This window comes from Mesoplodon bidens (genome assembly GCF_964165515.1).
Source record: "Mesoplodon bidens genome assembly, chromosome: X".
NCBI classification, from domain to species: Eukaryota; Metazoa; Chordata; class Mammalia; order Artiodactyla; family Ziphiidae; genus Mesoplodon; species Mesoplodon bidens.
Window position 1 is genome coordinate 79,935,210 of NC_138163.1, and position 26,877 is coordinate 79,962,086.

Sequence of the window (26,877 nt, forward strand, 5' to 3'; positions counted from 1 at the left end):
TATGGAGAAAAGTATGGAGGTTCCTTAAAAAACTAAGAGTAGATCTACCATATGATCCTGCAATCCCACCCCTGGGCATATATCTGGAGAAAAACGGTCCAAAAGGATACATGCACCCCAATTTTCATTGCAGCACTGTTTACAATAGCCAAGACATGGAAGCAACCTAAATGTCCAATGACAGAAGAATAGATAAAGAAGATGTGGTACAGATATACAATGGAATATTACTCAGCCATAAAAAAGAATGAAATAATGTCATTTGCAGCAGCATGGATGGACCTAGTGATTGTCATGAGTGAAGTAAGTCACACAGAGAAGCAGAAATATCCTATCACTTATATGTGGAATTTTTTTAACATCTTTATTGGAGTATAATTGCTTTACAATGGTGTATTAGTTTCTGCATTATAACAAAATGAATCAGCTATAAATATACATATATCACAATATCTCCTCCCTCTTGTGTCTCCCTCCCACCTTCCCTATTGCACCCCTATAGGTTGTCACAAAGCACTGAGCTGATCTCCCTGTGCTATGAGGCTGCTTACCACTAGCTGTCTATTTTACATTTGGTAGTATATATAAGTCCATACCACTCTCTCAATTAGTCCCAGCTTACATTTCCCCCTCCCCATGTCCACAAGTCCATTCTCCACATCAACATCTATATTCCTGTCCTGCACCTAGGCTCTTCAGAACTTTTTTATTGATTTTTAGATTCCATATGTATGTGTTAGCATATGGTATTTGTTTCTCTTGTTCTGACTTACTTTACTCTATATGACAGACTCTACATCCATCCACCTCACTACAAATAACTCAGTTTTGCTTCTTTTTATGGCTGAGTAATATTCCATTGTATATATGTGCCACATCTTCTTTATCCATTCATCTGTCGATGGACACTTAACTTGCTTCCATGTCCTGGCTATTGTAAATAGAGCTGCAATGAACATTGTGACATGTGACTCTTTTTGAATTATGGTTTTCTCAGGGTATATGCCCAGTAGTGGGATTCCTGGGTTGTATAGCAGCTCTATTATTAGTTTTCTAAGGAATGTCCATACTGTTCTCCATAGTTACTGTATCAATTTACATTCCCACCAATGGTGAAAAAGGGTTCCCTTTTCTCCACACCCTCTCCAGCATTTATTGTTTGTAGATATTTTGATGATGGCCACTCTGACTGGTGTGAGGTAATACTTCACTGAAGTTTTGATTTGCATTTCTCTAATGATTAGTGATGGTGATCACCCTTTCATGTGTTTGTTGGCAATCTGTATATCTTCTTTAGAGACATGTCTGTTTAGGTCTTCTACCCATTTTTGGATTCGGTTGTTTGTTTTTTTCATGTTGAGCTGCATGAGCTGCTTCTAAATTCTGGAGATTAATTCTTTGTCACTTGCTTCATCTGCAAATATTTTCTCGATTCTGAGGGTTGTCTTTTCATCTTTTTTCTGGTTTCCTTTGTTTTCAAAAGCTTTGAAGTTTCATTAGCTCCCATCTTTTAATTTTTGTTCTTATTTCTATTTCTCTAGGAGCTGGGTCAAAAAGGATCTTGCTGTGACTTATGTCATAGAGTGTTCTGCCTAGGTTTTCTTCTAAGAGTTTTATAGTGTCTGGCCTTATATTTAGGTCTTTAATCCATTTTGAGTTTATTTTTGTGTATGGTGTTAGGGACTGTTCTAATTTCATTCTTTTACATGTAGCTGTCCAGTTTTCCCAGCACCACTTATTGAAGAGGCTGTCTTTTCTCCATTGTATATTCTGGCCTCCTTTATCAAAAATAAGGTGACCATATGTACGTGGGTATATGTCTGGGTTTTCTATACTGTTCCATTTATCTATATTTCTGTTTCTGTGCCAGTACCATACTGTCTTGATTACTGTAGCTTTGTAGTATAGTCTGAAGCCTGGGAGCCTGATTCCTCCAGCTCCATTTTTCTTTCTCAAGATTGCTTTGGCTATTAGGGCTCTTTTGTGTTTCCATAGAAATTGTGAAATTTTTTGTTCTGTTCTGTGAAAAATGCCAGTGGTAGTTTGATAAGGATTGCATTGAATCTGTAGATTGCTTTGGGTAGTATATTCATTTTCACAATGTTGATTCTTCCAATCCAAGAACATGGTACATCTCTCCATCTGTTTGTATCATCTTTAATTTCTTTCATCAGTCTCTTATAGTTTTCTGCATAAAGGTCTTTTGTCTCCTTAGGTATGTTTATTCCTAGATATTTTATCCTTTTTGTTGCAGTGGTAAATGGGAGTGTTTCCTTAATTTCTGTTTCAGATTTTTCATCATTAGTGTATAGGAATGCAAGAGATTTCTGTGCATTAATTTTGTATCCTGCTACTTTACCAAATTCATTGATTAGCTCTAGGAGTTTTCTGGCAGAGTCTTTAAGATTCTCTATGTATAGTATCATATCATCTGCAAATAATGACAGCTTTACATCTTCTTTTACAATTTGGATTCCTTTTATTTCTCTGATTGCTGTGGCTAAAATTTACCGAACTATGTTGAATAATAGTGTTGAGAGTGGGTAACCTTGTATTGTTCCTGATCTTGGTGGAAATGGTTTCAGTTTTTCACCATTGAGAAAGATGTTGGCTGTGGGTTTGTCATATATGGCATTTATTATGTTGAGGTAAGTTCCCTCTATGCCTATTTTCTGGAGGGTTTTTATCATAAATGGGTGTTGATTTTTGTAGAAAGGTTTATCTGCATCTATCAAGAGGATCATATGGTTTTTATCCTTCAATTTTTTAATATGGTGTATCACATTGATTTGCGTATATTGAAGAATCCTTGCATTCCTGGGATAAACCCCACTTGATCATGGTGTATGCTCCTTTTAATGTGCTGTTGGATTCTGTTTCCTAGCATTTTGTAAGGATTTTGCATCTATGTTCATCAGTGATATTGGCCTGTAGTTTTCTTTCTTTGTGACATCTTTTTCTGGTTTTGGTATCAGGGTGATGGTGGTCTCATAGAATAAGTTTGGGAGTGTTCCTCCCTTTGCTATACTTTAGGAAGAGTTTGAGAAGGATAGGTGTTAGCTCTTCTCTAAATGTTTGATAGAATTCGCCTGTGAGGCCATCTGGTCCTAGGCTTTTGTGTGTTGGAAGATTTTTAATCACAGTCTCAATTGCAGTGCTTGTGATTGGTCTGTTTATATTTTCGATTTCTTCCTGGTTCAGTCTCAGAAGGTTGTGCTTTTCTCAAAATTTGTACAGTTCTTCCAGGTTGTCCATTTTATTGGCATATAGTTGCTTTTAGTAATCTCTTATGATCTCTTGTATTTCTGCAGTGTCAGTTGTTACTTCCCCTTTTACATTTCCAATTCTATTGATTTGAGTGTTCTCCCTTTTTTACTTGATGAGTCTGGCTACTGGTTGATCAATTTTGTTTATCTTCTCAAAGAACCAGCTTTTAGTTTTATTGATCTTTGCTACCGTTTCCTTCATATCTTTTTCATTTATTTCTGATCTGATCTTTATGCTTTCTTTCCTTCTGCCAACTTTGTGGGGTTTTTGCTCTTCTTTCTCTAATTGCTTTAGGTATAAGGTTAGGTTGTTTATTTGAGATGTTTCTTCTTTCTTGAGGTAGGACTGTATTGCTATAAACTTCCCTCTTAGAACTGCTTTTGCTGCATTCCATAGGTTTTGGGTCATCGTTTTTTCATTGTCCTTTGTTTCTAGGTATTTTTTGATTTCCTCTTTGATTTCTTCAGTGATCTCTTCATTGTTAAGTAGTGCATTGTTTAGCCTCCATGTGTCTGTATTTTTTACAGAATTTTTCCTGTAATTAATATCTACTCTCATAGCTTTGTGGTTGGAAAAAGATACTTGATATGATTTAAATTTTCTTAAATTTACCGAGGCTTGATTTGTGACCCAAGATATGACCTATCCTGGAGAATGTTCCACGAGCACTTGAGAAGAAAGTGTATTCTCTTGTTTTTGGATGGAATGTCCTATAAATATCAATTAAGTCCATCTTGTTTAATGTATCATTTAAACTTGTGTTTCCTTATTTATTTTCATTTTGGATGATCTGTCCATTGGTGAAAGTGGGGCATTCAAGTCCCCTACTATTATTGCATTACTGTCAGTTTCCCCTTTTATGGCTGTTAGCATTTGCCTTATGTATTGTGGTGCTCCTATGTTGGGTGCATAAAGATTTATAATTGTTATATCTTATTCTTGGTTTGATCCCTTGATCATTATGTAATGTCCTTCTTTGTCTCTTGTAATAGTCTTTATGTTAAAGTCTACTTGGTCTGATATGAGAATTGCTACTCCAGTTTTCTTTTTTTTAAACATCTTTATTGGAGTATAATTTCTGTAAAATGGTGTGTTAGTTTCTGCTTTATAACAAAGTGAATCAGTTATATATATAAATGTGTCCCCATATTTCTTTCCTCTTGCGCCTCCCTCCCTCTCTCCAGCTTTCTTTTGTTTTCCATGTGCATGGAATATCTTTTTCCATCCCCTCACTTTCCGTCTGCATCTGTCCCTAGGTCTGAAGTGGGTCTCTTGTAGACAGCATATATATGGGTCTTGTTTTTGTATCCATTCAGCCATTCTATGTCTTTTGGTTGGAGCATTTAATCCATTTACATTTATGATAATTATCGATACGTACATTCCTATTACCATTTCCTTAATTGTTTTGGGTTTGTTATTGTAAGTCTTTCCTTTTCTTGTGCTTCTTGCCTAGACAAGTTCCTTTAACATTTGTTGTAAAGCTGGTTTTGTGGTGCTGAATTCTCTTAGCTTTTGCTTGTCTGTATAAGCTTTTATAATCTTTTTTTTTTTTTTTTTTTTTGCCGTACGCGGGCCTCTCACTGTTGTGGCCTCTCCCGTTGTGGAGCACAGGCTCCGGATGCGCAGGCTCAGCAGCCATGGCTCACAGGCCCAGCTGCTCCGCGGCATGTGGGATCTTCCCAGACCAGGGCACAAACCCGTGTCCCCTGCATCGGCAGGCGGACTCTCAACCACTGTGCTACCAGGGAAGCCCTTGTATAAGCTTTTAATTTCTCTGTTGAATCTGAATGAGATCCTTGCTGGGTAGAGTAATCTTGGTTGTAGGTTTTTCCCTTTAATCACTTTAAATATGTCCTGCCTCTCCCTTCTGGCTTGCAGACTTTCTGCTGAAAGACCAGCTGTTAACCTTATGGGGATTCCCTTGTATGTTATTTGTTGTTTTTCCCTTGCTGGTTTTAATATTTTTCCTTTGAATTTAATTTTTGATAGTTTGATTAATATGTGTCTTGACAGATTTCTCCTTGGATTTACCCTGTATGGGACTCTCTGCACTCCTGGACTCAATTAACTATTTCCGTTCCCATATTAGGGAAGTTTTCAACTATAATCTCTTCAAATATTTTCTCAGCCCCTTTTTTTTCTCTTCTTCTGGGACCTCTATAATTCCAATATTGGTGCATTTAATGTTGTCCCAGAGGTCTCTGAGACTGACCTCAATACTTTTTATTCTTTTTTCTTTATTCTGCTGTGCAGTAGTTATTTTCACTATTTTATGTTCCAGGTCACTTATCTGTTCTTCTGCCTCAATTATTCTGCTATTGATTCCTTCTAGAGAATTTTAAATTTCAGTTTTTTGTTGTTGTTGATCATTGTTTGTTTGCTCTTTAGTTCTTTTAGGTCCTTGTTAAACGTTTCTTGTATTTTCTCCATTCTATTTCCAAGATTTTGCATCATCTTTACTATCGTTACTCTGAATTATTTTTCAGGTAGACTGCTTATTTCCTCTTTATTTTTTTTGGTCTGGTGGGTTTTTACCTTGCTCCTTCATCTGCTGTGTGTTTCTCTGTCTTCTCATTTTGTTTAACTTTCTGTGGTTGGGGTCTCCTTTTTGCAGGCTTCAGGTTTGTAGTTCCCATTGTTTTTGGTGTCTGCCCCCAGTGGCTAAGGTTGGTTCAGTGGGTTGTGTAGGCCTCCTGGTGGAGGGTACTAGTGCCTGTGTTCTGGTGGATGAGGCTGTATATTGTCTTTCTGGTGGGCAGGACCACGTCCATTTGTGTGTTTTGGGGTGTCTGTGACATTATTATGATTTTAGGCAACCTCTCTGCTGATGGGTGGGGTTGTGCTCCTGTCTTGCTAACTGTTTGGCATAGGGTGTCCAGCATTGTATCTTGCTGGTTGTTGAGTGGAGCTGGGTCTTAGCATTGTGATGGAGATCTCTGGGAGAGCTTTTGCTGTTTGATATTACGTGGAGCTGGGAGGTCTCTAGTGGACCAATGTCCTGAACTCAGCTCTCCCACTTCAGAGGCACAGTCCTGACGCCCTGTCAGAGCGCCAAGACCCTGTCAACCACACGGCTCAGAAGAAAAGGGAAAAAAAGAGAAAAAACGAAAGAAAAAAATAAAGTTATTAAAATAAAAAACAATTATTAAAATATTTTTAATTGAAAAGTAACTTATAGAAAAAGAAAGAAGAGAGCAACCAAACCAAATAACAAATCCACCAATGATAACAAATGCTAAAAACGATACTAAAAAAAAATGGACAGACAGAAGCCTAGGACAAATGGTAAAAGCGAAGCTATTCAGACAAAATCACACAAGGAAGCATACACATACACACTCAGAGAAAGAGAAAAGGGGAAAAAATTATATATCATTGTTCCAAAAGTTCACCACCTCAATTTTGGGATGATTCACTGTCTATTCAGGTATTCCAGAGATGCAGGGTAGATGAAATTAATTGTGGACATTTAATCTGCTGCTCCTGAGGCTGCTGGGAGAGATTTCCTTTTCTCTTCTTTGTTCGCACAGCTCCTAGGGTTCAGCTTTGATTTGGCCCCACCTCTGCATATAGGTTGCCTGAGGGAGTCTGTTCTTCGTTCAGACAGGACCAGGACGGGGTTAAGGAAGCAGCTGATTAGGGGGCTCTGGCTCACTCAGGCCGGGGGGAGGGAGGGGTACGGAATGCGGGATGAGCCTGAAGCTGCAGAGGCCAGTGTGACATTACAAGAGCCTGAGGTGCTTCATTTGTCCTCCCAGGGATGTTGTCCCTGGATCACGGGACCCTGGCAGTGGCGGGCTGCACAGGTTCCTGGGAAGGGAGATCTGGACAGTGAACTGTGCTTGCACACAGGCTTCTTGGTGGCTGCAGCAGCAGCCTTAGCATTTCATGCCTGTCTCTCATGTCCATGCTGATAGCCGCGGCTCACGCCCGTCTCTGGAGCTCATTCAGGTGGTGCTCTGAATCCCCTCTTCTCACGCACCCTGAGACAATGGTCTCTTGCCTCTTAGGCAGGTCCATACTTTTTCCCAGACTCCCTCCCGGCTAGCAATGGTGCACTAGCCCCCTTCAGGCTGTGTTCACTCAGCCAACTGCAGTACTCTCCCTGGGATCTCACCTCCAAAGAAGCCAGAGCCTCAGGTCCCAGCCCCCACCCACCCCGGCAGGTAAGCAGACAAGCCTCTCAGGCTGGTGAGTGCTGTTTGGCACCGACCCTCTGTGCAGGAACCTCTCTGCTTTGCTCTCTGCACCCCTGTTGCTGCACTCTCCTCCACGGCTCCGAAGCTTCCCCCGCCACCGCCCGCATCTCTGCCAGTGAAGGGGCTCCCTAATGTGTGGAAGCTTTTCCTCCTTCACAGCTCCCTCCCAGAGGTGCAGGTCCCATCCCTATTCTTTTGTCTCTGTTTTTTTTTCTTTTTTCTTTTCCCCTACCCACGTATGTGGGGAGTTTCTTGCCTTTTGGGAAGTCTGAGGTCTTCTGTCAGTGTTCAGTAGGTGTTCTGTAGGAGTTGTTCTACATGTAGATGTATTTCTGATGTGTTTGTGGGGAGGAAGGTGATCTCCACTTCTTACTCCTCGCCATCTTGAAGGTCTCCCCCTATATGTGGAATCTTAAGAAATGATACAAATGAACTTATTTACAAAAACAGAAAGAGACTTACAGACTTAGAGAATGAATTTATGGTTACTAGGGGGAATGGTGGGGGGGAGAGATAGTTAGGGAGCTTGGGATTGACATGTACACTCTGCTATATTTAAAATGGATAACCAACAAGGACCTACTCTATAGCACATGGAAGTCTGCTCAGTATTATGCAACAACCTAAATGGGAAAAGAATTTGTAAAAGAATAGACTCATGTATATGTATGACTGAATCAGTTTGCTCTACACCTGAAACTAACACAACATTGTTAATCAACTATAGTCCAATATAAAATGTTTAAAAAATTACAATAAATTCTAATATACTTCTAAAAAATAAACAAATAAAAGTTGAGTGAAGAAAATAAATCAAGGAGGGAGTGATCAAGTGCATCACATGTTACCGATAGGTCAAGTAAGATGAGGACTGAGAAATGACCACAAGATTTAGCAGATTTTTTAAATGGATGAAAGGAAGTCTTCAGACAGAGGGAATAGTGCAACTGTGTGAGAATGCACAGTGATTTCAGGCAGCTGCAAATAATTCAAGATAACTAAAGCTTAGGGATATAGCAGAAACAAGAGAGCAGCACTGCTGGGTGGATACATACAGGCTAGATCACAATGTCATGCTAAAATTTTTGGATTTATGCTAAAGGCTATGAGAATCCACAGGAGAACTTTAAGTTGGGGAGTAACAGAGCCAAATATTTGAAAAACCAATTTGAGACCAGTATGAAAAATGGAGAACAAATCTGAAGGCAAGGAAACCAGTTAACAGGCTGTTACTATAGTCCAGGGAGAAACTAAAGGCAATGACAGTGGGGATCAAAATGAGAGGATGGGTCAGATATTTAGGAAGTTGTAGGACTTGGTGACAATTTTGAAATGCAGGAAGGAGATTATTAGAGGGAGGAAGGAGTCAAGGATGACTTGGGTTCTCGTTTGGACAAGTGGGTAGGGGTAACCATTCACAGAGGGAACACTGGAGAAAGAGTAAGTTTGGCAGTAAAAAAATCATGCACAAAGGAATGCAGAAGGCCACGTGGTATTTTGGAATTATACAGTGTGTCACATATACTTTCTCATTTAATCCTGTTAGTTATGGAGATGAGAAACAGGCTTGTAGAGATTAAGTAATTTACCCAAGTTTACACAGCCAGGATGTGAGAGTGTAGACTAGAACCCAAGCTCACTGTTCTTCCACTTCTTCAAAGCTACTGTGCCAAAGATTTTGAGGCAAGGAGGAAGAGCACTTAAAAAAATGAGTGAAGGTGAGCAAGTGGAGAAAGAAGGGGACTCTCCGCATTTGAAGGCAGTTTTCCCAAATATCTTTTTCTTTATGTCTGCCTGGATGGAAGATAGAGACAATAAAAATGTTGATCAGCAACACATTTGGCTTATTAAATTGAATGGTACATTATATAAAGTAGGGGAGATAACAACTTGGTAGTTTTTCCACAGCCTCTCAGTGTCTTCTTGGCTTACCTAAATCATCCTACGGTTGTCCCCAATAACTGTCGATGAACACAGGAATAGTGCTGAATGGTCCAGGCTCTAGTAGTTCTCACAGTCTAGTGAGGGAGATAGACACATAATTATAATAGAGAGTAACCGTAAAATCTAGAAAGAGAATTTTAAAAATAAACTATTTTGGAATAATTACAGATTCACAAAAGAGTTGTTGCAAAGGTAACAGAGAACTATTGGATATCAGTAATTCAGTTTCTCTTAATGTTATCATTTTACACTACATTTATCAAAACTAACAAACCAACATTTGCACATTACTGTTAACTAAACCCTAGACTTTGGATTTCACCAGTTTTTCATTTATGTCATTTTTCTGTTCTATGATCCAATCTGGTGTCACCCATTGCATTTTCACTTGTCATGATTCCTTAGCTTCCTCTGTTCTATGGTAGTTTCTCAGTCTTTCCTAGTTTTTCTGGAAACATAGATATTTAAAAACATTACATATAATATACAGCATATTACATATACATATATTTTACAGATTGAACACTCTTGATTACCTTTGCTGGGACATGCTAAAGGCACAAGCTTATTCAGTGAAAATCAGAGATATGAAACATCGGAGGCAATGCATCAGATGCATTATGCAAAGATTGCTACATATGCGCTGTATTAATGTACTGTGCTCATGGCAATTTTGCACAGTGCATTGAGCTATGCATTGCCAATGGGGAATAAACATTGAACATATCATGCATTGTAATGGAATTATTATATATACTTACCCATGTCTTTGAATTTTATTGCAACCCTGTACAAAGTAGTAATTTGTAAATTTAACATCATCCAAATAAAAATATCAACAGTTAACTTTTAATTAGGCAAGCTAATTACAAGTTCATATAGAAAAATAAATAAACAAAAATAACCAGGAAATCCTGGAAAAGAAGAATAGTGACAGGTAGCCCTACCAGATATTAAAACATTTTAAAGTTTCAATAATTATAAACACAGGGTATGGCCACATAAATAGACATACAGACCAATTTAAAAAAATGAAAGTTCATAAGTAGAAACAAATAAATATTGAAATTTAGGATCTGATATAGATGACATCTTAAATTAGTGGAGAAAAGATAGACTATTCATTAAATACTTGGGACAACCGGTAGCTATTTGAAATAATAAAATAGTTCCATACTTAAAGCTGTACACCAGGATAAACTACAAATGAAAAAATGATTTGAATGTACAAAGGAAAATAATAAAAGAGCACTAGAAGAAAACTTGGGAGAATTACTCTATATAACATTGGAGTTTTGGGGAAAGCCTTTCTAACTATGATTCAAGATCAAAATGCGATAGAAGATGCCCTCACATTCCATAAAAGACCAACAATCCAAAAGAATATGGGCAAAACTCATGAACAAATAACAGAAAAGAAAATATAAATAGTCCTCAAAGATTCTTGTACTCTAGATGACATGATACTATACATAGAGAATCCTAAAGATGCTACCACAAAACTACTAGAGTTAATCAATGAATTTGGTAAAGTAGCAGGATACAAAATTAATGCACAGAAATCTCTTGCATTCCTATACACTAATGATGAAAAATCTGAAACAGAAATTAAGGAAACACTCCCATTTACCACTGCAACAAAAAGAATAAAATATCTAGGAATAAACCTACCTAAGGAGACAAAAGACCTGTATGCAGAAAACTATAAGAGACTGATGAAAGAAATTAAAGATGATACCAACAGATGGAGAGATATACCATGTTCTCGGATTGGAAGAATGGATATTGTGAAAATGACTATACTACCCAAAGCAATCTACAGATTCAATGCAATCCTTATCAAACTACCACTGGCATTTTTCACAGAACTAGAACAAAAAATTTCACAATTTTTATGGAAACACAAAAGACCCCGAATAGCCAAAGCAATCTTGAGGAAGAAAAACGGAGCTGGAGGAATCAGGCTCCCAGGCTTCAGACTATACTACAAAGCTACAGTAATCAAGACAGTATGGTACTGGCACAGAAACAGAAATATAGATAAATGGAACAGTATAGAAAACCCAGACATATACCCACATACATATGGTCACCTTATTTTTGATAAAGGAGGCCAGAATATACAATGGAGAAAAGACAGCCTCTTCAATAAGTGGTGCTGGGAAAGCTGGACAGCTACGTGTAAAAGAATGAAATTAGAACAGTCCCTAACACCACACACAAAAATAAACTCAAAATGGATTAAAGACCTAAATATAAGGCCAGACACTAAAACTCTTAGAGGAAAACTTAGGCAGATCACTCTATGACATAAGTCACAGCAAGATCCTTTTTGACCCACCTCCTAGAGAAATGGAAATAAAAACAAAAATAAACAAAGGGGACCTAATGAAACTTCAAAGCTTTTGCACAGCAAAGGAAACCATAAACAAGATGAAAAGACAACCCTCAGAATGGGAGAAAGTATTTGCAAATGAAGCAACTGACAAAGGATTAATCTCCAAAATTTACAAGCAGCTCATGCAGCTCTATATCAAAAAAACAAACAACCCAATCCAAAAATGGCCAGAAGGCCTAAATAGACATGTCTCTAAAGAAGATATACAGATTGACAACAAACACATGAAAGGATGCTCAACATCACTAATCATTAGAGAAATGGAAATCAAAAGTACAATGAGGTATCACCTCACACCAGTCAGAATGGCCATCATCAAAAAACCTACAAACAATAAATGCTGGAGAGGGTGTGGAGAAAAGGGAATCCTCTTGCAATACTGGTGGGAATGTAAATTGATACAGTAATTATGGAGAACAGTATGGAGGCCCCCTAAAAAACTAAAAATAGAACTACCATGCGACCCAGCAGTCCCACTACTGGGCGTATACCCTGAGATAACCATAATTCAAGAAGAGTCATGTGTCACAATGTTCATTGCAGCTCTATTTACAATAGCCAGGGCATGGAAGCAACCTAAGTGTCCACCAACAGATGAATGGATAAAGAAGATGTGGCACATATATACAATGGAATATTACTCAGTCATAAAAAAACCGGAATTGAGTTACTTGCAGTGAGGTGGATGGACCTAGAGACTGTCATACAGCCTGACGTTAAGTCAGAAAGAGAAGAATAAATACCGTATGCTAACACATATATGTGGAATCTAAAAAACAAAAAAGGTTCTGAAGAACTTAGGGACAGGACAGTAATAAAGATGCAGACATGGAAAATGGACTTGAAGACACAGAGGGAGGAAGGATAAGCTGGGATGAAGTGAGAGAGTGGCATGGACATATATACACTATCAAATGTAAAATAGATATGTAGTTGGAAGGAGCTGCATAGCACAGGGAGATCAGCTTGGTGGTTTGTGACCACCTAGAGGGGTGGGATAGGGAGGATGGGAGGGAGATGAAAGAGGGAGGAGATATGGTGATATATGTGTATGTAGAGCTGATTCACTTTGTTATAAAGCAGAAACTAACACACCACTGTAAAGCAATTATACTCCAATAAAGATGTTAAAGAAAAAAAAGATTCTTGTCCTCTGTCACATAAGAAAAATGCCAAATATAACTACTAAGATTTGTAACCACTCTCAAAATTGATAACACACTTTTTTTTTTTTTTGGCGGTATGCCGGCCTCTCACTGTTGTGGCCTCTCCCGTTGTAGAGCACAGGCTCCGGAGGCACAGGCTCAGTGGCCATGGCTTACAGGCCCAGCCGCTCCATGGTATGTGGGATCTTCCCAGACCAGGGCACGAACCCATGTCCCCTGCATCAGCATTCGGACTCTCAACCACTGAGTCTCCAGGGAAGCCCAATAACATACTCTATTAGCAAGGCTGTGGGAAATTATACACTCTCATACATTCCTGGTGGGAATGCAGATTGATACTACCCTGATAAAGGGCTGTTTGGCTATATCTATTGAAACAAAAAATACATTTTTTCATTGAAAGAGCAATCCAACTTCCGGGTGTTTACCAATATACCTGAACATCCATAAAATAAAATGTGTACAGGATTATTTATTTCAACTTTAGTATATAGCAAAAGATTGGAAACAATCCAAGTATCTATCAACAGGGTACTGATTAGATAAATTAAGGATCAATCACACAATGGGATATTATGACATATAAATGAATGAGGAAGATTATTTGTATTGATATGGAAAGATATCCAAGGGAAGAAAAATAAAGGTGCCAATCAGAATGTGTAGTATGCTATACTATGTAAGAAGGAGATAAAATAGAGTATATATTCATAGTTACATAAAGAAACTCTGGAAAGTATGTATTTATTGAGATTAACTGATTGGAGGTATAGGGTGAATGGGAAAGATGGGAGAGGAGTAGGAGCAAGACTTTTCACAATATACCCTTTATTGTTTGAGTTTTGAATCGCATGAGTGTATTACCTATTCAAGAAAAGGTAAACTACAAATAAAGATAAATATAAAACTCCAGGTAATAATAACAAGATGAGAAAAGAAGTGTTGTTCAATGAGTCAGTAAAGCATGCTACAAACTTTGTTGTGTTTCAAAAAAATAACAGAAATACTGAATCATTTTAGGTATGTTAAAAATTTTATAGTTAATTGTACATATTAAAAATTAAGGGCAGCCACTAAAGGAATACAAATGCAAACTATAGTTTCTAAGCCATCACAGGAAACAAAAGGGGATATAGACAAATTATCAATTCAAGAGAAGGAGAAAATGTCAGAAAGCGTGGTAAAAAGAAAGTACAAAACAAAACGGTGAAAACAACTCTCCAAATATGGCAATCATAATACACTTAAACAGGTGGAATTAATCAATTAAAAGGCACACTTTCAGAATGAATAAGAGACACGCACAAGTCTATTTCTTGCAGCATTATTTATAATAGGAAAAAGATAGAAACAATCCAAATGTTCCATCAATAAAGGTCTGGTACATCCACAAAATGAAGTAATCTATTGCTTTGAAAAGGAATTAAGAATATATATACTCTGATGGAGTGATCTACAGGACTTATTTTTCATTAAAAAAAGCAAGGTGGAGGGGCTTCCCTGGTGGCGCAGTGGTTGAGAATCTGCCTGTTAATGCAGGGAACGAGCCCTGGTCTGGGAGGATCCCACATGCCGCGTAGCAAGTAGGCCCGTGAGCTGCAACTACTGAGCCTGCGCGTCCGGAGCATGCCCTCCACAACAAGAGAAGCCGCGATAGTGAGAGGCCCGCGCACTGCAATGAAGAGTAGCCCCCGGGGCTTCCCTGGTGGCGTGGTGGTTGAGAGCCCTCCTGCCGATGCAGGGGACACGGGTTCGTGCCCCTGTCCGGGAAGATCCCACATGCTGCGGAGCAGCTGGGCCCATAAGCCATGGCCGCTGAGCCTGCGTGTCTGGAGCCTGTGCTCCGCAACGGGAGAGGCCACGCAGTGAGAGGCCCACGTACCGCAAGAAAAAAACCAAAAAAAAAGTGGCCTCCACTAGCCACAATCAGAGAAAGCCCTCGCAAAGAAACGAAGACCCAACACAGGAAAAATAAATAATTAATAAATTCCTACCCCCAACATCTTTAAAAAAAAAAAAAACCAAGGTGGAAAAAACTGTGCATAATATGACACCACCCACATAAGAAGGGAAGAGATAGAAATATCTATATACATATTTGTTTCTATAGGGAGTATGAAGGAATAGCATAAAGAGACAGGGATTAAAAACTAGACTTCTCTGAGTATACTTTGTTCCATAGATTTGACTTTGAAACCATGTAAATATATTACAAAATTGTGAAACTATTTTTTTAAAAAGCAATCCCTAAAAATCAAAAGCAAAATGAAACAAATGAATCTGTGTATCCAGATGGTGACATAATAACACAGAAAGTGACTTTAAAACACAGCAACATTAATGTATATCCCTAACAGGATACATCTTAAGGTAAGGACAAAAAATCTATAAAAGAATCTTAAACTCTTCGTAAGTAATCATATTTTTGGTGGTATGGTGTTGGTATTGTTATTCTGAAACTGTTGTCTCTATATTGTGGAATAAAGCAAACTAGTGATTATGTTGTTATTTTGAGAATCAGGATATTTGTTGTGGGAGAAAGGAGGTATAGATTGTTGAGGTGAAGTAAAAATCCTATACTGTAGCCCTGAATTTAAATTGGAAGGATCACGATGCCCAGGACCCAGATTTTTATTTCCAAATACCATTTCACACTAAAAAGAACCAGGACTCCTGAGAGGAATGGCTGATTTCTATTCTGAGGTAGGAAACATACAAGTAGAACCTTCAATATCTTGATTTCTCAGAAAACAAGGAGGTTATCACAGACCACTAGGGTTGTGTCAAAAGGACACAGAGGCCAGAGTGTAAGGACCAAAGATGGGACAATCTGAGCATCAGTAAGGAGAATAACTGTAATGGATTGAAATATATCAAATGTTTAAATCCATATGTTTATGATAATACTAAAAAAAGGTCACATTTGTAGAATGATAGATAATTAACTCATTATTTTGCAAGTCAATAAATAAAGGCATTTATCCTGCCTTTCCTATGTGAACTAGGTACAAAATAGTAGATGAGGGGAATTTTCTTTTTATAAAAGAATTTCAGCTAATAAATGAATACGGAATGATAGAATATCACTATTTTGCAACTCTTAATGAATAAGTGGATCTTACCATTGAGAGACAACCAGACATTATGTGTCTCCTGATGGGAGAACTCCATATGAGCAGTCTAGCCAAGAAAACTGAACCTGAATCTGATTAAGCCTCTAAAGTGAAACACCAATCTGTAGAAAATACAGAAGACAGAGAATATGTTAATACCATGGGAATGGACTCAGGAAAGTCCAACTGGGGAAACCCTACAAGACAAAAAACCAGATTTCTTCAACAAATTGCAAGGAAAAAAGGTGATATAAGAGGGAAAACCTATGGCTTAAAAGAGACTTAAAAACCTTCTAAGACATATAAACCAAATGCAATGCATGGACCTTATTTGGAGCTTCATTCTCTCTCTCTCTCCTTCACACACACACACACACACACACACACACACAAAACACACACACTCATATCTGAAACAGTTGAGCTATTTGAACAAAGGAAGCATATCTGATGATATTAAGGAGTTGTACTTTTAGGAATAATAATGGTAGTATGGTTATATTTAATAAGGTCTTCTTATTTTTTATAAGTATTAATATATAATATCTATGGATGAAAGGATATGAAGTCTGAGATTTACTTCAGAATAATATAGGAGGAAGAGAAAATGGGAGTATAAATGACAGGAACTAGATTAGCTATTAGCTGATAATTGTTGAAGATAGGTGGTGGGGTTTATTGTATTATACATTTTCTTTTTTTATAATAAAATATTTTTAAAAGTTGTCCATTTATTAGGTCACAGAGGTATACAAAAATAAAGATATAATCAATCAATAAAGCTAAGAGGCTCTTGGAAAAGAGTCATAAAAGAGACAAACTTCTGGGCAGATTGATCAAATAAAAAAGAGAGAAGGCACAAATAAAGTATGTCAGGAGTACAAAGGTGGCCATGATGCAGATTCAGAAAAGTCAAAAGCAAAGTTTTGCACAACTTTCTACTAATAAAGTTTGACCCCCAAAAGATATTTGGCAGGATCTGGGGAGTGGTTGCCACAACCTAGGTGGTGGTATGGGGCAGGGGGCGTGGGGGGGAGTGCTACTGACATCTAAACATCTAAAATGCACAAGACAGCCCCCACAACCAAGAATCATCCAGCCCCAAATGTCAGTAGTGCCAAGATTAAGAAACTCTGACTTGGATTAAATTGGCAAGCTTCTAGGAAAGTATTATTATCAACAATGACCCAAAAAGAAATTGAAATCGTTTTCATAAAGCCACCTGTTTCCAAAATACACCAGGTCAGCAAGTTCTGCCCGATGAGTTCTACCAAGACTTCAAGGAACACATGCTTTTCTTTTCACATAGACAGTTTTAGGGAATAGAACAAGATGGGAAACTACCAAAATCATTTCACAAGCAAGCATAACCTTGTTACTGAAACCAAACAAGGACAGCATAAAAATAAAAGATTATAGGCTGATATAATTTTAAAACAATGAAGCAAAAATTCTAAAAATATATTAGTAAATTGAATCTAGTGCATATTAAAAGAATAGTTTATCATGACCAAGTGATATGGATAAAAATATGGATCATCAAAAGGAAACCTACTGATGTAATTCACACATTAACCAAGTAGAGGAATAAACTATATGACTTTTTCAATACATACAGGAAGAGCATCCAATAAAATTCAACATTCATTCATAATAATATTAATGATAAAGTTCTAGGAAACCAAGGAGAGAAAGAAATTATTTTAAAGTGATAAATGGTAACTTCCAGAAACCTACTGCAGACATATTTAATAGTGAAACATTAGAATCAGTCCGTTAAAGTCTGGAACAAGAAATGATAACCACTATACCCACTACAAGAGTTATAAAGATTTGAAAGGTAAAGACACAACTGTTACTATTTGCAAATGATATGACTGTCTATTTAGAAAATCCAAAAACATCACCTTTAAGCCAGTACATCTAGTGAGCTAACATAGAGACTGGATATAAGATAAACATACAAAATCATTTTCCTATACATGATAATAACCAATTAACATATAACAGGGAAAAATGTTAATAGCAACAAAAACTATAAAGTACCAAAAAATAAGCTTAACAAAAAAGTACAACTGTTTCATGGAAAAAACTATAAAGTTTACTGAAAGAAATAAGAGAAGGTCTGAATAAATAAACAGACATTGTAGATACGAAAGCTAAATATTCTCAATATATCTATTCTCCTCAAATGAATCCATAAATTCAGTGCAATCACAATAAAAATTGGGATTTTCCTTAGAACCTGACCAGATAATTCTAAAGTTCTTATGGAAGATTAAAGCTCAAGAATAGCCAAGGCAGTTCAACAATGGTGAAGGAATAGAAAAATAGATTAATGGAACAGACTAGTGATCCAGAAACTCACCCATGGGTACTTGACGTAGCATTTCAAATCAATGGGAAAAGAATATTCATTAAGTGGTGTTAATGCAATTGGCACTAACATTTAGGAAAACATTGTTAAATTTCTATCTAAACCCATTAATAAAAATAAATTATAGAGGAATTAAGAGCGTTATGGATAAAAAGCAAAACAGGACTTGCCTGGTGGTGCAGTGGTTGAGAGTCTCTTTTTTCAAGAAATGTAATAATAAAAGATTTATTATTAATAATGAGAGAATAGCTAAGCGAACTGGAACATCTAGAAGGAAGATTAATGTCGACATTAACATAAAATGCAAAACCATGGAAAACATTTATAAAATGTGAAGTTTAAAAAATTTTGAATTTTTGAAAATTAGTATGATTAAAACTTTCAAGTAATTTAAGGGAGCAACAATAAAATATTCCCAGGAACTTGGAAATAAAATGTTATTCAAGAGTTAAACTATAAAATTAATGTATGGTGAATCAAATGGAAAAATCACCTTCAAGAAACATAATGGCTTCCAGACAAGCAAGATTTGACTATAATTTGGGTGGATAGTTTTGACATATCTAAAGCAAGAATGTGTCAGTGAACCATGGAAGCATAGAAAAAGGAGACAGTGAAGCCCACATAGAACAGACTTGTTAGTTACTTAATCTTATGGCACCTTAGCTTCTCCATCTCTAAAGCATGGTTAATCATAGTATTTACTTCATAGGGTTATCGTATAAAACAAAATAGGGGCTTCCCTGGTGGCGCAGTGGTTGAGAGTCTGCCTGCCGATGCAGGGGACGCGGGTTCGTGCCCCGGTCCGGGAAGATCCCACATGCCGCGGAGCAGCTGGGCCCGTGAGCCACGGCCGCTGAGCCTGGGCGTCTGGAGCCTGGGCGTCCGGAGCCTGTGCTCCGCAATGGGAGAGGCCACAACAGTGAGGGGCCCGCGTACCGCAAAAACAAAACAAAACAAAACAAAAACAAAATAGCACTTGGTAAGGAGGGAGGCCTACACATTATTAAAGGAAGGGAATGTGGTGGTCAGGCCACTATACTCCAATATAAAATAAACTGTTACTGTTCTATTTCTCATCAACAACCAGCATCCTGGTTTTCACACATCAGTCTCTCACGAGTTAGTTAATCAGCATGAGTCAGCCTCCTGAGACTGACCAGTTCAGGGACACTGAGGAGATCAAGTTTCTGAGATGGAAAGGTCCAGGCTGGACTGAGGTTGAAAGCACCAAGGTAATGCCATCCAACAAGGCATCTTGGTACCCAGCCAGTTAACCTTCCTTGGTGACACACTACCTTTGGCTTTTCTAACTATTCATACGTCTGAATAACTTGCCAGGGAAGGTGGTCTATGCAGAAGGAATAAAAAGACTAGAAAAAATAAGCTAAAATATTAACAGGTGGTTGTTTGTGAGAAGGAATTAAGGGTGATTTGCTCTACTTTTCTATACTTTCCAAGTTTTCTTTAGTGAGCATATATTACTTTAATATTTTTTAAAACATCTTTAAAGGATGATGAGGTGAAGAAAAAGAGAAGGCAGTAGCTTCAAGGGGACAAGGGTAAAGAAAGGGCTTTTGAGGCAACAGGCCAAGAGGAAGATGTCAGGGAGTTAGGACCAGAGTAGGGGCAGGCAAGCACTCTTTCTTCCAAAATGAAGTAGCTTTCCCTGGAAAGACTTTTTCTCCCCATGTGTACCTGGGCCTTTAAGTAACTTGTTATTTGCCAGTCATGGCATTTGCATAGCCAGTGAATGCGATGGAAACCATTTGCTTGAGAATTCTAAATGTATCTCTGTATCTAACTATATCGCTGGCTGGCCGTTGAACCCGAAAGTCCCAGATATGAGTTCTTGAGCATTCCCTCCCTCTTTCTTCATCATCATTACCAAATATTTGCTAGTCACCTCCTAGTGCCTGACTTTATGCTAATTTAGGCGGGGGTGAGGGTGGGGTTGGAACGGAGGGAGCTTACGAGGAGAGACCATACTCCAATATAAAATAAAAATTAAATTGAAAAAAGATAAACGAAAATGCAAAATCACTGTGGCCTAGGTGAGGTGGCTAGGGAAGGCTTAGAATCACAGATTTTCCGAGTTGAACCTGAAAGGTCAATCGGTCTAATTCTCTTACCCCGCGATTCAGAGAGCAGGTGGTACTCAACCCTTCACTTGAAGGACGTGCAGGGTTTGGATCAACGGAGATCAAGATGTGGGGGTTGGGGCAGTAAACAAAGGGAGCAAAGGCCCTGGGGCCAGGACACCTAGTGGGGTGTGGTCCAATTACCCTGCGGCCAGTGATCAGCGTTACCTACAGGTTTCCTTTCTAGCTTCCCTTTCTGCCTTTATTTTCAGCTGAGTCTTTGTTGCCTCAGCCTTGTGACCTATGTACGCACGAGGGAGCCTTCCAAAGCCGTTATACAAACTCCTCCAGCTCCTCTCCGGCCAAGGCTGTCCTGAGCACCGCTCCCTCCCAGCCCAGTTCCCGCTTGGGGCACTCGCTTCCTCAAAGCACACCACTGCCCACTCCTTCCCAAGCGCGCCGATTCGTCATTTCCTGAGGAATAAAGTATTTACCTTAGGGAGTTGTTTCTCGTTTGGTTTGGATCGGAGTAAGGAGTTGAATCTGAGCTTTGAGTCAAAAGGATAAAATACAATAAAGACCCGGAAATTCCAATTCTTTAGACCTTGAACGCAAACGATCGTTCTTTCCTTTTAAGTTTGAAATTACTATAAGTTCCTAAAACTAGTCGGGCAGAAGAAACAGCCTCCCTAACATCCTGTGTCCACAGCAAGTGTGGACAACTGAAATAGTCATTTGAGGTGTTTCGAAAATAACCCCCTGATAGCACATTGCCTACGGTGACACATTCTCGTCCGCGGGGCGGGCTGGGTCGCCAGGGGCGGTGCGAGTCCCCAGGCGCCGCGCGCAGCTGCCGGGACACAGGGCGTCAGCCCCGCCTCCGGCTTGCGTCTCGTGGTAGGTGGAGGCAGCGCCGCGGCCTGTGACCTGCAGCTGCTGGCGGCCGCGCTGGAGGCTCTGGGCCGCGGCTGTCTTCGGTCTCCGGGAGTGGAGTGGAGGATGCAGGAGTCACTCGCGGAGGCCGGACGGGCTTAAGAGAGGCGGCGAGCGGCGCCAGAGGCACTCTGGCTGGGCTCTAGAGCACAGGAGGCTCGGGCGCGCGCGGGGCTGTGGTGGCCACGGAGGCCGCCTTGGCCGGGACAGCCGGCCCCAGGCCCGAGCGGTGGTAGGATTGTGCCCGGGCCTGGTACTCGGGCTTCCCACAGCGAGGGTGGGGCTGCGTTGGAGCCTCCTTTCTTGGAAAATCGTGGGCCCCTGTGGTACTGCGGCCGTCTCTCTGAGGGGATTGGAAACGGAGCGCGATGAGGAGCCGGAGTAACTCGGGGGTCCGGCTTGACGGCTATGCTAGGCTGGTGCATCAGACCATACTGTGCCATCAGGTAAGTGATGGGGTGTCGCTTGTGATCACCGAGGGTGCGCAGTGTGATAACCTGGACGGAGACCCTGGGTGAACCTGTGTGTGTGTGTGGGGGGGTATTACAGTTTCTCCCGCCCCCTAGCTGGGGAGGCCGTAAAGGACCGTGAAGAAAGGTGTTGGGCCAGGAACAGAACCAGAGTCGGGCACCGTTAGCCACGAGTCCTGAGTCAGAGCTTCTGAGTCCCCCCTACCAACCCTCCGCGTCCCCCAAACCACTGCTGGGTTCCAGGGGCCGGAGTTGTAAGATGTGTCGAAGCTTGTTTATCGACACCGCCCCTGGCCCCCTCCGCAGGCTTGGGAGTCATCTCCTTCCCCTCCTCTGAAGGAAAAAGAGGTAGGAGAACTTTTACCCATCTTAAGACTAGACTGTTGTGAAGATCTGAAGTACCGTGTATATACTGTTCACTGTAGTTTTTCTAATCTTTTAATGCTGATTTTTCGTTGGTAGTTCATTCTTTCTAAAACACCTTTCTTTTAAGAATTCCCACATTTCAGACTTGTAAGGCTTCAGCCAGCTCTTTCCCTCTATTCAAGATAGCATTTGCTTGCACTTGGTCAGAAGAGGAGATTATAGAATTCAGGAGTGGGGACATAGAAGAAAGACCAAAGTCCCTCAGTACCCATTTGATAGATTCTGTTTCCTCATATTAACACCCTATGGTTACCTGCCTGTCCCCTTTTTCTTGTCCTTACAGAATCCAGTGACTGGCTTGCTTCCAGCCAGCTATGATCAGAAAGATGCCTGGGTCCGGGATAATGTGTACAGCATCTTGGCTGTGTGGGGTTTGGGACTGGCCTATCGGAAGAATGCAGACCGGGATGAGGATAAGGCAAAGGCCTATGAACTGGAGCAGGTACTCAATAAAAATACAAAGAACTCTGGAACTGGGGAGTGGAGGAAGGAAATGTAGTCCACAGGCGCTAAGACAGATATGTTTTGCCTCTCACTCTTTCTTCACCTTGCTGAAATTGCATTCCATAAAGCTTTCCTGTATTGTACGGAGGTTTTTTTTTTTGCAGTGGAAATATGAAACTTGCTGATTCAGGGGGAGAGGGCACAGTCTGTTCTGTTACAGTGGAAAATCCTATCCTCAGATCTTTGCTAAAATTTGTAATCCTCTTTCCAAGCAAATGTATTTTGTAGTCTCCAGCATATTTATTCTCATTGAGAAGAATTTTCGGAGGCAGGTATCTACCATTTTACTTCTTTTTTGAAAATGATAGATGGTATTTATATGAGGGTAACTGATACAAATTAGCAGACTTTCCCAACTAGACACAAGTAAAAGACATTATTTGTTGATTTTTATACCTAGGCCACTGTTTCAGAGTCTGTTGTGTGTCCTCCCTGCCCCCATACCCACCCTCACCCCTTGGGGCAAAATAAGGTCAGAGTCAACAGATGCCTTTAAGCCAACTTTTAAGGCCCTCCCCTCAGTAAAGAAGTATCCTCTATAGAACTGTTTAGACACAGGATGCTACGTCCTCTTGAATGACCAAGAAAATAATATTCTGGGCTACATGAGACTCTTAATGTTAAGGTACTCTGCTGTCAGTTGTAAGGTGTATGTGAATTCTTTTCCACTAGTGGAAAAGAGTCTCTCCACACCAGCCATTTTCTCAAGTGGTCTCCCTCAGCTTAGGCAATCTGAACTCCCGTCTTCATCTATAAATCAGAATATTGAGATTTGGTTATTTTTAAGGACACCAACATATTGTGGGGTTATAGTCCTTGGCAGCAGGAAAGTTTCACTGTGTTGTCCTCTGCAACAGCAGGTGTTTCTTATTCCCTCAAGCCGTAATTAAGAGGTACTTAGGTCCACCAGAAAAAATTGTTGGAGTTTTTGCTCTAGCCCAGGAAGTACAGATCAATATTTTTGTGACTTACAGAAAACATACATAACCATTGTGAGAATTTGGAAAACATAGAGGAGTGTTTAAAAAAATCATCTGTAATCTTACTCCCCTCCCTTATCCTATGTCCTACTCTAATGTTTTGCTACTTTGATCTCAGTATTTTGTTTGTCTTGTTTTGCTAGAAATTGATATTGGTGGAACAATACCCAAGATTTTATACCCAGTACGATTTGACACATTTCTTTTTCAACACTGTTAGAAGAAATCTGTGTCTCCTTGTTGATCAATCATTCTGCAGAGTTGACATTTTTCCTTCTGTGGCCCAGGAAGAAAGAATGTAACAGAGGAAGAGGGGGAAAATGAACAGAAAATTGTTCATTCTAAAATTTTAATGTTTCGTTAAATAATTTTTCACACAGCACAAAAATATTTTCCATACCACCTCAATAATAATCTTGGGATGCCTCAAAAACATTATGGCAATAGGAAACATCTTCAAAAAAACCACATTTCTCTGGGAATTCTAAAATTTCTACCAACTTTCATTATAAATTAAAATAGATTGTATTATTAAGTCTCATTAATTTTCTTCTCAAATTTGACTTAGTTAATTCAAACTAGGGATCAGAGAACCATCTCTGTAAAGGCCAGATTGTAAATATTTTTGGCATTGTGGGTCATGTGTGATCTCTACGCAACTACTCAGGTCTTCCGCTACTATGTAAAAGCAGCCAGAGACGATACATAAATGAATGAGCGTGGTTATGTTCCAGTAAGTTCTTTTTTTTTTAATCAGTAACTTCTATTTACAAAAACACACCATGAGCTAGATTTGTCCCCACTCTACACGAATGGTTCTAAACTCTGGCTGTGCGAATGGTTCTAAACTCTGGCTGTGCATTGGAATGACTTGAGAAGCTTTTAAGAATTACCCTTACTGGACCTCACCCTAGAACGATTTAGATAAATCTCTGTAAGTGGAGCCCCAGGGGCATCAATATTTTAACAAAACTGCTCTGGTAATTCTAAAGTGCAGCCAGAGATAATCACTGATCTATGGCTAATAAGTGAGCATAGGTGAAATCAAATAGAATAAATTCATAGATTAAATTCCTACCTACTGTGAGCTTTCCATTACTGTGTAGATTTTCCCAAACCATTGACTGTTAATCATTTCTACCCTTCCTTCCAACTCTCACCTAGATTTCTCTCTGAGAAATAATGTCAGAGAACTAAAGAGAATTCTGGATGAAGAGGGGACAAGGGTTTAAGTGACTGTTCTATCCTAGGTTGAGAATAGAAGTATGCACATACATGTTTTTACAAATGCCCTTTCTCTTAGTCACACAGATAAAAACTCACACCCATAAAAATAAATAGACACACAAATAGAGATAGCTCTTTGGCTGCCCCCAGTTCTACTTCTTCCTCAGTTTTGTTCTCCTTGTGTAGTCTCTCATCTTTTCTCGTGTCTTTAACTATTACCTTTATGAGAATGACTTCCAAAGCTTCATCTTTAACTCTGACCTCACTTCAGTTTCAAACCCAGATTTTCATTTGTCTTCTGATCAGTTGCACCTGAATATCTTGTGGCTCCTCAAAATCAGCAGGTCTGAAACCCCACCTTCCCTACTAAAAACAAACAAAATAGACTACTAAACAACAGCAACTCACCAAATGTCCCTTTTTTTCTTACTGGTGTCCTCATTCTACTAGTCACCTGGGCAACATTATTTAGAACATTTCCCATAGTGTGTTCCATGGAATACTAGATCAACTAAGTTTGGAGCTATGTTAAACAGCAGGTTTCTTACTCTGTAATTTCTCAGAGCTTTTGATGTACTGATGTGCATTTTGAGTCTAAGATGGGGGTGGATTTTACAGCCTTCCCAGAATTTCCTGGACTAGTGTTCTATAAAACAGTGTTTGAAAAGTGCTGCCCTTATGGTGATTTTTGACTTGTCTCTTTTGCCTTTTGATACATGCAGACCAAAGTCTGTTAATTCTTATAATTTTTCTCGAATCCATCCCCTCCTTTCTATTCCCTTCTGCCTCAACCCTAGTCTAAACCCTGATCACTTAGTGAAAGGGTTTAGACTTTAAGTTAAAACAACACTTAAATTATGTATTTTCATTCTCAGCAATCTTTCTGTAGTTCTCATTTCCCTACAAGTAAAATCCAAATGTTTTGGATTGGTAGGCAAGGCTCTTTAGGGTTTGGTCCTAGGCTGCTTTTTCAATATTATATCATGATGGTCCCCTGCATTCTACCCCCAGTTCCAACCAGGTTGGTATCTTCATTACTCCTCTAACAGTACCTTGATAAAAATACCTGACATTTGTGTAAAGACTTTTCATTGTACTGTATACTTTCCCATAATTACTAGTATTTTATTCCTGTAACACCCTATGAATTAGGTATGATTTTCCCCAATTTACAGGTGAAGGGATTGACAGAAGGAGATGAAGTTGGAATTTGGTGGTGTCATGAGTACTACCTGGGTCTTATGACTTCAGATTCAGTCTTTTTGAATATTTCCTCCTCCATGGAAGCCATAGACATTCCCACCTCCAAATCATTTTATGAGCTGTTTCTTCCACCTGTGAAGCCTGTCGTCAATCCCACTTTTTCTGTGGTTCCTGTCCTCATAGACCTCTCAACTTCACAGTGATCACTTCTTTCTCAGGACTGCTTTCTTGGAACTTCTAGATTACTTATGGTCTATGCCTTTCAACATGTTCGGTTTTTCATTTAGCAAATTTTGTGTAATTGTTATGTGCCAAGCCCTACAATAGATATAAAAAATAAAATGGGACTAAATGTTTATATTTAAACCTCAACTTTTAATTTTTAAAAATTTTAAATTTACAGAAAAGTTTTAGGAATAGTAAAATGAACATATTTGCATGTACTCTTTATCTAGATTCACTAGTTGTTAACATTTTGTCATATTTGCATCCTCTCTGTAAACACGTTCCCCCCCAGGCGCACAGGTTTTTTGGTAAGCCATTTGAGAGTTACTTGCAGACATGGAATATATATTTTTAAAAACAC

At 39.2% G+C, this 26,877-nt stretch overlaps 1 protein-coding gene and 1 long non-coding RNA gene across 5 annotated transcripts in view; one reads left to right on the forward strand and one right to left on the reverse strand.

The window, feature by feature from the left end:
- Positions 1-6,086: 6,086 nt before the first annotated feature.
- Positions 6,087-21,345, reverse strand: LOC308608472. Of its 2 annotated transcripts, XR_014014173.1 has the most exons (5): positions 21,043-21,345; positions 16,100-16,212; positions 9,402-9,487; positions 9,059-9,263; positions 6,087-7,880 (listed from the first exon to the last, which is right to left on the reverse strand). It is a non-coding gene; the product is annotated as an uncharacterized lncRNA (long non-coding RNA). The 2 variants fall into 2 exon arrangements; XR_014014172.1 differs by lacking the exon at positions 16,100-16,212.
- An 80-nt stretch (positions 21,346-21,425) lies between these two features.
- The window catches only part of PHKA1 (phosphorylase kinase regulatory subunit alpha 1), a 132,624-nt gene continuing 127,172 nt past the window's right edge, over positions 21,426-26,877 (forward strand). For all 3 annotated transcript variants that reach the window (XM_081221587.1, XM_081221588.1, XM_081221589.1), the window contains exons 1-2: positions 21,426-21,927; positions 22,661-22,819. In XM_081221587.1, the coding sequence (XP_081077713.1) occupies positions 21,850-21,927; positions 22,661-22,819 (237 nt within the window). In that variant the 5' untranslated portion in view covers positions 21,426-21,849. The remainder of the gene's footprint in view (positions 21,928-22,660; positions 22,820-26,877) is intronic.